The sequence below is a fragment of the Erinaceus europaeus genome, chromosome 11, assembly GCF_950295315.1.
Source record: "Erinaceus europaeus chromosome 11, mEriEur2.1, whole genome shotgun sequence".
Classification (NCBI taxonomy): domain Eukaryota; kingdom Metazoa; phylum Chordata; class Mammalia; order Eulipotyphla; family Erinaceidae; genus Erinaceus; species Erinaceus europaeus.
The window spans coordinates 54,191,735-54,208,020 of NC_080172.1; the positions used below are offsets into that span (position 1 = coordinate 54,191,735).

At 43.8% G+C, this 16,286-nt stretch overlaps 1 protein-coding gene across 3 annotated transcripts in view; it reads right to left on the bottom strand.

Annotated features, from left to right (window-relative positions):
- Positions 1–4,091: 4,091 nt before the first annotated feature.
- PRUNE1 (prune exopolyphosphatase 1) overlaps positions 4,092–16,286 on the bottom strand; it is a 42,147-nt gene continuing 29,952 nt past the window's right edge. For 2 of the 3 annotated variants that reach the window (XM_016191896.2, XM_060201723.1), the window contains 2 exons: positions 13,883–14,041; positions 4,092–6,386 (listed from right to left, as the gene is read on the bottom strand). In XM_016191896.2, coding sequence (XP_016047382.1) covers positions 5,958–6,386; positions 13,883–14,041 — 588 coding nt within the window. In that variant the 3' untranslated portion in view covers positions 4,092–5,957. The remainder of the gene's footprint in view (positions 6,387–13,882; positions 14,042–16,286) is intronic. The other variant, XM_016191897.2, reaches the window with a different exon arrangement.

The window sequence follows — 16,286 nt, forward strand, 5'->3', positions numbered from 1 at the left end:
CTCCTCTTTCATTTAGTATCCAATTTATTTGGGTCTTCTCCCTTTTTTGTTTTGTGAGTCTGGCTAAAGGTTTGTCGATTTTGTTCACTCTTTCGAAGAACCAACATTTACTTTCATTGATCTTTTGTATGGTTTTCTTATTCTCAATGTTATTTATTTCTGCCCTAACTTTAGTGACTTCTGTCCTTCTGGTTGCTTTAGGGTTCCTTTGTTCTTCTTGTTCTAGGTCTTTAAGATGTGCAATCAGGCTGTTTATTTGTGTTTTTTCTTATTTCCTAATATGTGCTTGTATAGCTATGAACTTCCCTCTCAGTACTGCCTTAGTTGTGTCCCAAATATTTTGATAGCTTGTGTCTTCATTTTCATTGAAGTCTCGAAATATTTTCATTTCTTCCTTGATTTCCTCTTTGACCCAGAAGTTGTTAAGAAGTGTACTGTTGAGCTTCCACATTTTGGGACTATTACTAATCTTTTGTTGATTGTTAAGTGTTAGTTTAATTCCACTGTGGTCTAAGAAGATGCTTGGGATGATTTGAATGCTCTTGAATTGGCTGATGCTGTCTTTGTAGCCTCACATATGGTCTATCCTTGAGAATGACCCATGTGGATTTGAGTAAAATGTGTATTCCAGTTTCTTGGGATGAATGACTCTGAAAATGTCCAACTGTTCTAGTTAAACTATCACTTCATTTAGCTCCCTTATGTCTTTATTGATTTTCTGCCTGGATGATCTGTCAAGTTGAGATAGTGGGGTGTTGAAGTCCCCTACTATGACTGTGTTGCTGTTAATATGTTGCTGTAGCTCTTTCAGTAGACGTTTGATGTATTTATATGGCTTCTCATTGGGTGCATAGATGTTAATAATTGTTAAGTCCTCTTGATTGACTCATCCTCTGAGCATTAAGTAGTGTCCATTCCTATCTTTTTTAATCTTATCTATTTTAAAGTCTATCATGTCAGATATGAGAATAGCTGTTCCTGCCCTTTTTTTTGGGCCGTTGGCCTGTATGATAGTTTTCCATCCTTTCACTTTAAGTCTGTGTTTGTCTTGTTGAGTTAGGTGGGTTTCCTGTAGACAGCATATTGTTGGGTTGTATTTTCTGATCCATCTTCCTACTCTGTGTCTTTTAATAGGTGAATTCAGGCCATTGACATTTATTGATATCAAAGATTGAAGATATTTTAATGCCATTCTTGTAGAGTTTTAGAGTGTTCTGATATATATCCTATTTATGATGGTCTGACTGTTTGTATAAGACCTTTCAGAACTTCTTTCAGGGCAGGCTTGGTGATGGTTGATTCCTTCAACTGTTGCGTGTCTGAGAAGGTTTTGATGCCTCCATCTAGTCTGAATGACAGTCTAGCAGGATATAGTATTCTTGGTTGAAAGCCTTCCTCATTGAGCACTCGATGGATATCTTGCCATTCTCTTCTGGCCTGTAGTGTTTGTGTAGAGAAGTCTGCTGCTAATCTTATGGGTTTTCCTCTGTACATGACTCTTTGTTTTTCTCTTGCAGCCTTCAGGATCCTTTCTTTATCCTTATTCCTTTCCATTCTAAATATGATGTGTCTTGTTGTCTTTAAGTCTGGGTTAATTCTATTTGGGACCCTCTGGGCTTCTTGAATCTTTATGTCTTTGATGTTATCTAGACTAGAGAAGTTTTCAGCTATTATGGCCTGAAGAATGCTTTCTTCCTCTCCCTCTCTTTCTTCCTCTGGTAAGCCAATAATGCGTATGTTGTTTCTTTTGAAGTCATCCCATAGGTCTCTGTGGTTGTTTTCAGCATCTCTTAATCTCTTTTTGAGGTCTCTTACTTCTTTTTTAGTTGTCTCTATTTCGTCCTCAATCTTGCTAATTCTGTCTTCGGCCTCATAGATTCTATTCTCTCTGCCCTCTACTGTTTTCTGGAGTTCATCTATTTTGTTTCCCTGTTCTGATACTGTTTTAGCTTGTTCAGCTATTTGTGTTCTTAGCTCAGCTATTTTAGCTTTCAGCTCTCTAATAACCTTGAGAAGTTAGTGTTTTCTTCCAGAGTCTCATTTATTGTTCCTGTATTTCTGATTACAATTCTTTCAAACTCTTTACTCAGTCCTGTGATTATTTCCTTAGCTAATGTTTGGATGTTGAACTCGTTATTTTGTGCTTTACCCTTTGGGGAGCTTTTAGCTGGACTGTTGTCCTGGTTAGTTTCTCCAATATTTCTTCTTGTTGGTTTACCCATTTTATATATTGTTATGAGTTCCCTCTTTTAGTACTTTTCAAATTACTGATCACTGTTTCCTGGGTTTATTTGTGTCTAAGTAAGGTAATTAAAGGGTTCACAGGGGTGGAAGTTAACAATTGTTTCAATAGTATTTTAATCCCTGAGTTGGAGCTTTTTTTTTTTCTCTGTAGGCTATGGGAGCCTGAGGGCTTCTAAACTATAAGTAGGCTTCTTAGCTTAATCGCTGACTCCTGACCAAGAGATAAGGCAGGGTGTGGCAGAGATAGTCCAGTGGTTATGCAAAGAGACTTTCACAGCCTCTAAGCTATGCCACCAAGGTATAGGTAGGTCTTCTCCTGAGTTTCCTGGTTAGATCTCTGTCCCCTGGTGTCCCTCCCTGCCATTGTTCCATATTCTGAGGGCAGTAGCAATGGAGACTCAGAGTTGCACTTGGTGAGTCTCCGGGGAGTCCTCTCCTCCCTTCAGCTGTCCCCTTGTTGGTGGAACAGACTGGAGGTGGTGTCTCAACTGATAAACCGCCGGACTGTTACCAGCCACTTGGTCTCTCCCTAGGCTCCTCTGTCACCAGCAATGTGTGTTTGCACTCACGGGTGATTTGGTGGGTCCCTGAAGTCGTTCTAGTCCTGTCTTGTTGTGGTCCCAGGTGGTCTCCAGGTGGTATTCCTAGTTGATTTTTTTTTTTTTTTTGACAGAGGCAGAGAATGTGGGAGTGAGTGAGTAAGTGAGTGAGTGAAAGAGACCACAGCACTGACTTCCTTCAAACCCAGGACTGCATTTGAACTTGGGTCAGCACATGACAAAGCAGTGCACTATACAAATGAACTATTTCATCAGACCTTAGGTATATATGGTGAAAATAAAGAACTAAAAAAAAAAAGCTGATGGAGGAAATATTGACTTACAGGATTGTTGCTATCACAGGGAAATAGTTCCACATCTCTCCAAGACATCTTCCATCTTTCTCCACCAGACACTTGCTCCCCAAACTCTCCTCTTCAGGCTAGATTATTTAAATTTTATCTTTTTTTTTTTTTTTCTGATGTGACCCTGTATTGTCATGATTTTCTTAGTACAGCCTTTGGTGTGTCTCATATATACTGTCTCCTGGGTGGGGAAGACAGCATAATGGTTATGCAAAAAACCTTTGGAGCCTTCTCCGAAGATCCAGGTTCAATCCCTCACACCACCATAAACCCTTCCCACCCCACCCCAATATTCTGATAGCACTTATCTTTGCTTACATGTTTTTCCTTCCCACTAGGGTAAGATAGAAACGGGCTGGGGGTATGGGTCTACCTGCCAAAGCTCATGTCCAACAGAGGAACAATTATAGAAGACAGACCTCCTACTTTCTGCACCCCCAAGAGAATTTTGATCCATAATCCCAGAGGAAGGGGAAGATGGCTAAGACGGCTCTTGAGCCCCAATTACATCAGGACTCAAAAAGAGAAGAGGAAAAAAAGGAAAGACATTCAGAGTAGTAATTGGTGTAGCTGTGACTTAAAATGGAAGGGGAGGCAGGACCATAGGAAAAAAAAAAGGGGGGGAGTCTGGCAGTAGCACAGCCGGTTAAGCACATGTGGCACAAAGCGCAAGGACTGGCATAATGATCCCTGTTTGTCGGGAGAGTCAGAGGAGAAAGGGAGAGATAGAGATGAGAGACTCCAGAATACTTTCTCTCATTCAGGAGCTCTCTCTGGTGCTATCCATGTTGCTGTGCATGTCATGTTGGGGTTCAAACCTGGGTACATACTCTTGCTGGGTGACTTACCTCTTGGCCTACAGTGATGGGGCAGTATGTGGTTGAAATAATAATCAGCAAGAAAGACCTGATTATAGTTGCAAAGAGAGACAATCAGACCCCTGAACAGCAAAAAAAAGTCTTTAATAGTTTACCAAAATGCAAAATAAAGTACCCAAATTACAAAACAAATTCCTTTGGTTCAACCATCACGCCACTACTTTTACTTTCTATGGGTGACAGACACCAACCCCACAACGAAGTCAGACCATCCCCCTCATACTGAAGACATGCCAAAACCACTGGACTTCACTGCTCAGCGAAACTGTCGGCTACAAGGAACAGCTGGAAGAGGGGGCACAGGTAAGTCTAAAGTAAAAAGGGGGGAGACAATACATGCAGGCAGAGCTGGCCTTGGCTGGAGGGAGTGCTGGGCTGGGCCCTGTCTATGCTACATGAGGCTGAGTCCCTTGGTACAATCACAGATACAGATGCTAGAGACCCTGTGCATGCCCAGGAGGAACAGAGAACACACACGGGGGAAAAAAAAACCAAAACAACAGATGCAGAGTAGAGAGAACATGGCAAGTGAGAGGCAGATCAAGATATACCAGAGAACATCTAAGTCCAGCTCCTGTTGTGACAGATGGGAAGACGAGGTGTGAAGGAAGTGTCTTGCTAATAGACACACATTCAAGGCAGTCAGTGTTAGAATGCATAGCTCCTTTCATTGTGAGCAGAGAGTGGACAGGAGATTGAGGGCCACTTGGGGCAGGGGACAGACCCACGACTGTCACTTCAGTTCTGCTGGCTTTTGGGAAGAGACCATGCCTTCCTGTGTATCTCTGCAAATCTCAGGAAATCAAGCCAACTTTTTCTTCCAGAGAGAGACTACAGCACTGGGGATTATACCTGGGCCAGGAGCATGGCTAAGGCATGGGCCCTTCCCTGTGAGTCATCTCTCTAGCCCAGGAATCAGAATTTTTTTTTATTTATTCCCTTTTGTCACCCTTATTGTTTTATTGTAGCTATTATTGTTGTTACTGATGTCATTGTTGCTGGATAGAATAGAGAGAAGTGGAGAGAGGAGGGGAAGACAGAGAGGGGGAGAGAAAGATAGACACCTGCAGACCTGCTTCACCGCTTGTGAAGCAACTCCCCCGCAGGTGGGGAGCCGGGGGCTTGAACCAGGATCCTTATGCCGGTCCTTGTGCTTTGTGCCACGTGCACTTAACCCACTGCACTACCGCCCGACTCCCTCAGAATTCTTTTTAGGATCTGGGAGAGAACCAGAGCCACAAAAGCCAGGTTACCTGATGAGGCCAGAAGATAATAGCCTCTGATCTGTTCGCCACCCTCCTGAGTCATAAGCTCATGAAAAAGGTCGGCCACTTCCGAATCAGATGCCACTATCTAACTGGGGGCCAGAAAGGGTAGTTAGGGAGCTGGGGCTCTACGGCTCAAGGAGGAATACCAAAATGGATTTTTCCAAAGCACGTTATTTTTTCTCTACCTTCAAGTAGTGACTCAATAAATACTCAAACTAGTAAGTAGGTAAATGACTATACAGAGGCAAGCAAGGACTGACTGCCTCCATGGGTGTTACGATACTGATTGCTCAAAGAGCCTCATGGAGGAGGGTACTTTTGGGGTACACTGTCTTCATGTATTATTCTGCCAGAACTGTATCGACTACATTGGGTCCCTCCCAAATGCAATAAAGGGAAGTCAGTGCAGATTAAAATAATTAAATTAAATATTATTAACATTTGTCTGGCAGATGGGGGGTGGTTTGTGGGGCGGGTGGGCACGGCAAGTGGGAAGCCAGTCCTACAGCAGCTGCTTTCTCTTACTTTTTTTCCTCCCAGGCTCACAACAACAGCACACCAGCTCCTGGGGCAATAAGACAGACTCACAGAAACGTTTCAAAACATGCATTGGAGGTGGTTCAGGCAACCTCGCTCGCTCGCTATTCCCTTCATTCTCCACAGTCACTTCTTGGACGAGGAGGTTGTAACTGATTGGGACAGGGAAATCTGGCTGCACTTCTCAAAGATGGCCTCGGCGGAGAGTTTCGGCAGCCCCTGGTCCAGAGGACACTCATCCACCAAGCTGTTCATGGGCGTGGGGGGCAGTACAGGTTCCTCCTCGTCTTGACTCAGTCCAGAAATCAGGGAGTTCCCTGCTCGGTCCAATTCCTTGTCCACTTGCTCCCCGGGCACACCCAGTGTCTCCGGCTGCCCTGAAGGGCTCTTCGTGGAGTCAGAATATGCTGACAAGGCCTCCTGGAGCAGAGGCAGGAGTTTCTTTCGGGAAGCCTGGGTGTTGCCTTGAAGGTAGGCTTGCAGGTTAGGGTGTGTGCTGGGGAGAGGGACCAGCTTCAGGGATGGAGACTGGGAGCGTTCCAGGACTTCACACATCTGAGAAGGAAATAAAAGTGTTGACATGGTGTGAAAGATGGGAAGCAAAGAGCTGAGGTTTCTCAAAGGATCTACTTAAGAGTCTTGCTCCCTATCACCCCATTCCCTCTCAATTTCTGGCTGACTCTATCCAACAAATAAAGAAATAATAAAAAAAATTTTTAATTGCTTTTTAAAAAAAGATTTCAGCTGGGGAGACAGCATAGTGGTTATGTAAAAAACTCTCATGCCTGAGTCTCTGAGGTCCCAGGTTCAATTTCTAGCACCACCATAAGCCAGAGCTGAGCAGCACTCTGGTCTCTCTCTGTGTATGTTTATCCATCTATTTTATCTTATATCATCTATATCATTAAGATAAAATAAGTAAGCTCTTTCTTCCTGCTTGCCCCTTTTTGGCTCTTCTCCCATTGGGCTCTGTTCTTTCCGCTCTTCACCTGCTCTTTCTCCCTGGACCTGCCATGCTGCTTCTCCCATGACCTGAGCATATGTATCTAAACATTTGTAACAAACCTTAAAGATTTATGGCTCCAGGACACCTGCTAGCTAGCCTTTTCCCCTTTGCCTAGTTTGCTGCCACGGTTTATATGTGCCTTAATAATCCATGATGTAATAAACCTCCTGTTTCTTATCCCCCCCAATAAATAATAAAAGATTTTTCTTGCTTTTGGCCAATGGGGCTTCATTGCTCTAGGCTGTAACAGTTATTATTTATTTTTCCATATAGGAAGACAGACAGAGGAAACAGAGGGAAAGAAACCACAAGACTAGGGGGCCAGGTGGTGGCACACCCAATCAAGTGCACATATCACTATGCACAAGGACCCAGGTTCAAGTCTCCCGCTCTCTACCTGCAGGGGTTATACTTCACAAGTAGTGAAGAAGGTCTGCAGGTGTCTTTCTCTCTCCCTCTCAATCTCCCCCACCTCTGTCAATTCCTCTCTGTTCTGCCAAATAAAAATAGAAAAAAACAACATAACAATAAAAAAACAACAACAATAACACTGAAGCTTTCTTCAATACAGTAGGGGCCCAAGCTTGAACCCAGGTCACACCCATGACAAAACAAATATACTAAGTGAGCTATCTCGACAGCTCCAGGGATATATATGTATATATTAAACAAGTTATCCAGGGCTGGGGAGACAGTGTAGTGGTTATGCTGAAGTCTTTTATGCCTGAGGCTTCCAAGTTCCAGGTTCAACCCTCAACACCACCATGAGCAGGAGCTATGAAGTGCTCTGGGAAAAAAAAAAAGAAGTTATCCAGAGTTCAGTTTTGTTGCCCACCACAAAAGGCACATCAGCTAACATACATAGCTTTTAGAAACTGGAAAAATAAAAACACTGTAATCATGTACTTAATTTTATTAATGAGTAAACCAAGTCCCAGAGAGATTCACTATCTAAACAAAATCATGTGGATGATGATAGAGTTTGAACCAGAACTCAAACCTCCCAGCAATCTAAGTTGTTTTCAAGTATCTTCTGGTGGAAAAAAAAAAAAAAGATGAGCTTTTTTTTTTTTTCCCAAGATGAGCTTGTTTTGGTCTTTTTGCCTCTAGGGTTATCACTGGGGCTTGGTGCCTGCACTAGAATCCACTGCTCCTGGAGGCCATTTTGCCCATTTTGTTCCTCTTGTTATTGTCATTGTTGTTGGATAGGACAGAGAGAAATCGAGAGACAGACACCTGCAGACCTGCTTCACCGCTTATGAAGCAACCCCCCTGCAGGTTGGGAGCCAGGGATTGAACTGGGTTCCTTAACTCGGGTCCTTGCGCTTTGCACCACATGCACTTAACCCAGTGTGCTACTGTCCGGCCCCCAGAAGATGAACTCTTATCCTTAGGGATGAGACAAGCATCTGAGTCAAGATTAAGAGTAGGATACTGGCAAAAAGGACACAGATCAAAGCGAGACTAGGAGCTATGCTAGGCCTTGTGTCAAGTCTGGTCACTTAGAAACAGTACTTAATCTTCTGAGATTAGTATTAGTATTATCTTCATTTACATGTTGGGAAACCAAGACTTAGATTATATAACTGATGTAAAGTCATGGTCTGAAGGAAGCAAAAACTGGCACTTTAACCCAATGTTGTCCTCAAAACATTTATGTTTTAAATAGTTACCTTTTTATAAAAGAGAATGGAAGAGAACCAGACCATCTTTCTGGCACATGCAATGTAGAGGACTGAACTTGGGCCCTCATGCTTGAGAGTCTAGGCACCCCCCTTATTTTTAATTGCCATCAAGATTATTGCTGGGGCTCCATCCTGGCACTGTAAGTCCATTGCTTCTGGTGACTTTTTTTTTTTTCTTCTTCTAATTTTTATGAGCTAGGACAGAGAGGAATTGAGAGAGGACAAGGAGACAGCAGGAGAGTAAGATAGAAACTTGCAGATCTGCTTCACCACTCGTGAAACTGACTCCCTGCAGGTGGGGGCTTGAAACCTGGATCCATATACTTGGTGATATATGTGCTTAGCCAGGTGTACCACCCCGACTTCTTAGAGTCCAGCATTTTATCCACTGTACCACCTCCCAGGCTGACTGAACCCAGGATTCTGAAGCACTGCTTTTCCTAACTTGGAATGAAGAGAGGGGATGGGAGGGTAGACTATGAAGAGAGGACTCCTGGGCAGGGGAGACAGCATTAATGGTTATACAAAAAGACTCTTATTCCTGAGGCTCTAAACTCCCAGGTTTAATCCCCAGCATCATCATAAACCAGAGCTGAGCAGTGCTCTTGTCTCTCTCTCATTAAAATAGCAAAAGGGGGGGGCACTCCCATTTCTCAGCAGAGGCATCCAGGCAATTGTAGAGCCATCACTATTTGCACAGCTTCAGAGCAGCAGGACTGGGGAGGGAGAGGTCTAGCAGGGGAAATCTGGGGAGATGTAAGAAGGTGGGGAGTGGACTTAATAGCCGAGCAGCTTTTCTTTCTTGATACAATTAGTAAGAGTTGCCATTCACTGAGTGCTTATTTGTGTCCAGCAATGGACTTTCCATAGAATACTGCATTTAATGATCACAGCAGACCAGAAGGCAACATTATGCAACTTACAGATGCAGAAGTCTACTGACTTGCCCTGGCTCAAAGAGCAAGTAAGTAGGGGGCAAGGCAGTGGTGTACCTGGTTAAGCGCACACAGTACAGTGCACAAGGAGCCAGGTTTAAGGCCCTGGTCCCTACCTTCAGGGAGAAAGCTTCACAAGTGGTGAAGTAGGGCTGCAGGTGCCTCTCTGTCACTTTTTCTATCTCCCTCCCCCAATTTCTCTATCTATATAATAAATAAATAAATAAATAATAGAAAAAGTTAAAAAAAAGTTAAGTGACATATCTGAAACAGAAAAGCACATCTATCTGCTTCTTTAAGAAGACTGTAGTTTGGTAGTTGGGGAAGTGGCTCAACTGGTCGAGCATGAACTTTCATGCCTGCGGTTCCTGCTGCAGTCTCTGGCACCATGTGTTCTGGCTTGTCTCTCTCCTTTCTGCCTCATGTAAATCTCTTCCATGTATGTAATAAATACAATAATCTTTAACAGTAATTTGAACCCCAAGGAGTAATATGGTGGGGCTAGATAGTGGCGGACCTGATTGAGAGCACACAAAGCACAAAGGCTTTTTTTTCCCTTTTTCATTTTTAGGTATTATCTTTATTTATTAGATAGAGACAGCCAGAAATGGAGGGAAGGGGGTGGTAGAGAGGGAGTGAGAGGGTGGGGGTAGATAGCATAATGGTTATGAAAAGAGAGTTTCTTTCATACCTGAGGCTCCAAAGTCCCCAGTTGAATCCCTCACACACCACCATAAGCCAGAGCTGAGCAGTGCTCTGGAGAGACAGAGAGAGAGAGAGAGAGAGAGAGAGAGAGGGACCTGCAGCACTACTTCACCACTCATGAAGCTTTCCCCCTGCAGGTGGGAACTGGGGGCTTGAACACGAGTCCTTGTGCACTGTAACATGTGTGCTCAACCAGGTGCCTCTTTCTCTCTGGCTCAACCAGGTGCATCTCTCTCAACCTGTCCCCCACTTTTTTAAAGATTTTGTTTTATTTATTTATTTATTAACGAGAAAGCTAGGAGGAGAAAGAACCAGACATCACCCTGGTACATGTGCTGCCAGGGAGTGAACTTGGGAACTCATGCTTGAGGATCCAATGCTTTATCCATTGTGCCATCTCTCAGACCACCTGGCCCCACTAATTCTCCCTTCCTCTCAGTTTCTGGCTATCTCTACCCAATACATAAAGATTAAAAAAAGGGGGGGGAGGGCTGGGTGGTAGTGCAGCGGGTTAAGCACACATAGTGCAAAGGGCAAGGACCAGCTCAAAGATCCCGGTTTGAAACCTGGCTCCCCACCAGCAGGGGGGTCACTTCACAAGTGGTGAAGCAGATCTTCTCTCCCCCTCCTCTTTTCATTTCTTTCTGTCCTGTCCAACAACAATAATAACAATAAAAATAATAACAACAAAGGCAACAAGAGGGAAAAAAATATCCTCCAGGAGCAATGGATTCGTAGTGCAGGCACTGAGCCCCAGCAATAACCTTGGAGACAAAAGAAAAGAAAAAAAGAAAACAAATCAGCCTGGAGCAATGTAGCCCCAGAGATGACTAAGAAATTATTAATGGGAGTCATGCGGTAGTGCAGTGGATTAAGTGTAGGTGGCACAAAGCACAAGGACCAGAGTAAGAATTTCGGTTCAAGCCCCCGGCTCCCCACCTGCTTCACAAGTGGTGAAGCAGGTCTGCAGGTGTCTATCTTTCTCTCCCCCTCTGTCTTCCCCTCCTCTCTCCATTTCTCTCTGTCCTATTCAACAACGACGACGTCAGTAACAATTACAATAACTACAATAAAAAACAAGGGCAACAAAAGGGAATAAATAAATATATACAAAAAATAAATTATTATAAATAAGTATATAGAGACCTAGCATCACATGTGCCAGAGTGATGCTCCAGTTCTTTATCTCTCCTCTCTCATATTAATAAAATAAATCTAACCAGTTGTTCTTGTGGCTACGGACACAGATCTATTGAAATAGCAAGAGGCTTTAATGCCTGAGGCTCCTAGCTCTAGCCTTGTCATTGTATGTACCAGAATGGTATTAGTTTCTCTCTCTATGGGAAACTAAAAAAAATTATAAAAGTTTTAGGGTGCTGGCTTATGGCAGTGTGGGCGATTCACCTTGGGAACTTCTAGTCTGAGACACAAAATTCCTTTTGCATAGCCATTATGCTATCTCTCCCACCCTAAAAAAATAAATCCTAAATTAAAGTTAAAACTGGAGTTCTAGCAGTCCAGGAGGTGTTGCAATGGCTAGCGCACTGGACTCTTATAACATGAGTTCCCGGGAGTCGGGCAGTGGTGCAGTGGGTTAAGCGCAGGTGGTGCGAAGCACAAGGAGTGGTGTAAGACTCCCGGCTCTGGAAGTCAGGCTACAGTAGCGCAGCGGGTTAAACGCATGTGGCTGGAAGCGCAAGGACTGGCGTAAGGATCCCGGTTCCAGCCCCTGGCTCCCCACCTGCAGGGGAGTCGCTTCACAAGTGGTAAAGCAGGTCTGCAAGTGTCTATCTTTCTCTCCCCTCTCTGTCTTCCCCATCTCTCTCCATTTCTTTCTGTCCTAACAACAACATCAATAAACTACAGCAATAAAACAATAAGGGCAACAAAAGGGAATAAATAAATATTTAAAAAACTATTTAAAAAAAAAGAATCCCAGTTCTAGCCCCCGGCTCCCCACCTGCAGGGGAGTCGCTTCACAAGCGGTAAAGCAGGTCTGCAGGTGTCTATCTTTCTCTCCCCCTCTGTCTTCCCCTCCTCTCTCCATTTCTCTCTGACCTATCCAACAACGACATCAATAATAACTACAACAAGAAAACAAGGGCAACAAAAGGGAATAAATAAATAAATAAAAAACAAACAAAAAACCCCGAGTTCCCAAGTTCAATTCTAGCTTTGCATGTGCCAGAGTGATGCTCTCTCGGTCTCTATCACTAGTAAATAAACAAATCCATAAAAAAACAAAAACACAAACAACTAGTTTTTCCCATAATGCCTTCCACTGAATGGAATTACATTTGCTTCCTGAAAGAAAAAGGCAGAGGGAGGAAATTAACACATCTTTTATGGGCACAAAAGCTTATCTGCATTTAGACCAGTCTTTGGCAGTTCTCACATAGAGTCCATGGGCAGCCTGAAGTTCACATTTACATTCCCTGGGCTAATCAGTCACCAACAGAGGGAAAGATCAGGGAGGAGGTCAAAAGGAAGATCAGGAAAGAAGACAAATCTTCCCCTAGAGTACTTCTCTCTTTTTAAAAAATTAATGTTATTTATTTTTTTATTGGATAGAAACAGAGAAATTGAGAGGGAAGGAAAGAGAGAGATAGAGAGGGAGAGAGACAGACACACACCTGAAGCCCTGCTTCGCCACCTGTGAAGCTTTCCCCCGAAGGTAGGGACCAGGGGGGTTGAACCTGGGTCCTGGGGCGCTGTAATGTGTGCAATTAACCAGGTGCGCCACTGCCTGTCCCCACCCCCACCCACCGCCTGTGCCCCCCAGAGCACTTCTCTATAGTTAGTGTTATCCTCAGCAATGAACCCTCTATGGTTAGATGTGAGCAAACCCATTTATTTATTTATTTATTTATTTATTTATTTATTTACTTACTTACTTACTAGCTAGGGACAGAGAGAAATTGCGAGGGGAATGGGAAGATACAGAGAGACATAAAGACAGCTGCAGCACTTGTCTTACCACTTGTGAAGCTTTCCCCCTGCAGGCAGGGGCCAGGGGCTTGAACCTTTGTCCTTGTGTACTGTAACATGAGTGCTTTAACCAGGTGCACCACTGCCTGGCCCTGCAAACCCTTTCTTCAGTCTCCAGGGTTTAAGGCAGTGGGGCAGAAAGAAAGGGGTGGGGGTGGGCACAGGGAGACAACACAGTGGTTATGCAAAAAGACTCTAGTTCCAAAGGCTCCAAGGCCCCAACGTTCAATTCCTAGCACACATAAGCCAAAGCTGAGCAGTGTTCTGGTGAGAAAAAAGAAAAAGATTTTCTGAGTGTAAGGAATTAATGATTAAGCCAAGATTTGAATTTTAACCCTGGATTTATAACACTTCCTTTTAACTAGACTTCAAGTTCTTTCTAAGAAGGAATTATATATCCTGATTTTCTTTAGAATTTTTTTTTTAAAGATTTTATTTATTTATGAGAAAGACAGGAGGAGAGAGAAAGAACCAGACATCTGGCACATGTGCTGCCGGGGATCAAATTCGGGACCTCATGCTTGAGAATCCAAAGCTTTACCACTGCGCTACCGCCCGGACCACTAGAATTTCTGTTTCTCAACAACAGTAAGGATATTCACATGCGTGGAGAATGGGGAAAAGCAGACAGGGGAGATTCTAGAAAAAGAACCAAGATGTCCATTTAAAAATCAATGAGAGATTTTCACAGACCAGAGCAGTGCATCCAGGTAGAAAGAGGAATAGACTCACCATCGTTCGGAGTGCTGCATGGGGACAGAAAACGGCCAACTGCCGCACTGGCTCATTGTGGGTGTTGAAAAAGATAGCCATGGCGATCAGGACATCACAGCTGTGGGCCTGGCAGAAAGCCTGGAGGTCTGCCATGAGGCCGGGCCTCTGCAGAAAAGCCTAAAAGAGAAGCAATGGCCAGGGATGAGGGCTTTGACTGCACTTTCCTTGTCCCCGTCAACCAAATATATCTGTGAAGGGTGACTCTGCATGTCAGCCTGGGCCTTGGACTCCATAAAAAGACACCCATCATTTTCTCTGTTATTTATATGTCGGGAGGCAGCGCACAGAATGGAAGAAGTTAGGCTCTGGGTTCAGAAAGAGCTGGTCTGAAAAGCAGCTCTATTGCAGTCTGGAGGTGGTGTCGTGGACAAGGCACTGGATGCTCAAGCATGAGATCAAGACTCAGCACAGCACGCACTGAAGTGGTGATCTTGTCTCTTACTTGGATTAACAAATATTAAGGGGCGGGGGAGATAGCATAGTGGTTATGCAAAAGAGACTCTCATGTCTGAGTTGAGGCTTTGAAGTCCCAGGTTCAATCCCCTGCACCACCATAAGCCAGAACTGAGTAGTGCTCTGGTTAAAAAAAAAAAAAAAAATGTGTGTGTGTATGTATATGTAAAAAAAAAAAAAGAAGATCAGTTTTAGGGGGCTGGGAGGTAGTACACCTGGTTGAGCACACACATTATAGTGTGCAAGGACCTAGATTCAAGCCCTTGGTCCCAACCTACAGATTTCATAAATTATGAAGCAGTGCTGCAGGTGTCTCTCTCCCTTTCTATCTCCCCCTTCAGTCTCAACTTCTCTGTCTCAATCCAAAATTAAAAATTAAAAAAAGCAAAGTAGCTCTCCACCTTCCCTTTCCATTTCTGTCTCTATCCAATAAATAAAGATAGAAATTTTTAAAAGATTTTATTTATTTATTAATGAGAAAGATAGGAGAGAGAAAGGGCCAGACATCACTCTGGTACATCTGCTGCTGGGGATTGAACTCAGGACCTCATGCTTGAGAGTCCAGTGCCTTGGCCACTGCGCCACCTCCCGGACCACAAATAAGCATAGCAACAGCAAAACAAACAAAAAGGAACAGGCCAGGTGGTGGTGGACCTGGTTGAGCGCACATGTTATAATGCACAAAGACCTGGGTTCAAGCCCCAACCCCCACTTGCAAGGTTAAAGTTTCATGAGTGATGAAGCATTGCTGCAGGTTATCTCTCCTCTTTGTCCCTCCCCAGTTCTGTCTGTCCAATAAAATATTTTTAAAATAAAAAAAAGAAAATTTAATGTTCCTGGGGCAGGTAGTGGCACACCTGAGTGCACATGTTACAGTGCACTGAACCCAGGTTCAATCTCCCCTTGGCCCCCACCTGCAGGGGGAAAGCTTTGGGAGAGGGGAAACAATGTTGCAGGTGCCTCTTTGTCTCTCTCCCTCTCTATCACCTTCTTCCCTCTTGATTTCTGGCCGTCTCTATGAAGTAAATAAAGATAAATTTAAAAATAAAACACAAAAACAAAAAAAAAATACTTGATGTTCCTAACATGTACATGGCTCTCCTGTTTTTGTAATCTAACAAATCTTCCTTGTTTTATGCTAAAACAAGGAAGCATACGGGTAAGAGCAGACATGTGACAGCTGGATGTGAGGCTCTTCATTCTTTTGTCAATCTGTACTCTTCTCCAAAACTCCATGCAGTATTTCCTCCAGTGTAGAATAGCACCAGCTGTTTCAGAGCAGGGCTGCTCTCTGTCCTTGGCATTCCAAGTGTATCAGTTTCTACTGTGGTTAAATGTTAGTGAACTTTTTATGTTCCTGTACTTATTTCTGAAACTAGGTCATCAGTCGCATGGGTAGAGGCCATGTGACTGAATTTATTTAGTACTATTTTTACATAGCATTTGGTAGAAAACAGTGCAGACTATGCAGATATGTGTTCAGATCAGGTCATCAAATGAACCAATGTAAAGATACCACTATCAATGAAGCATTCATTCCCCCAATCAACAAGGTTGCTGGTGCATTTGCTAAGTGTCAGGCACTGTCTGGGAGACTGGGAGGGGGCTCAGTGGTATAGTGTAGGACCTATATGCACAGGGTCCTGGGTCTGACTGTATGCCAGAGAGGCACATCTGGGAGGCTGGGTGGTGCCACACCAGCTAGAATACATACTGTCACACATAAGGATCTAGTTCAAGCCCTCTGTCACTACCTGTGGAGGTGGGGTGGGGGGGTTGAGGGAGCTTCACAAGTGGTAAAACAGTGCTACAGGTTCTCTCTCATACTCTCTCCCACTTCTCTCTCAATTTCTCTGTTTCTACCCAAAATAAATAAAAATTAAAAAATAAGAGCAAATCGGGGGGGGGG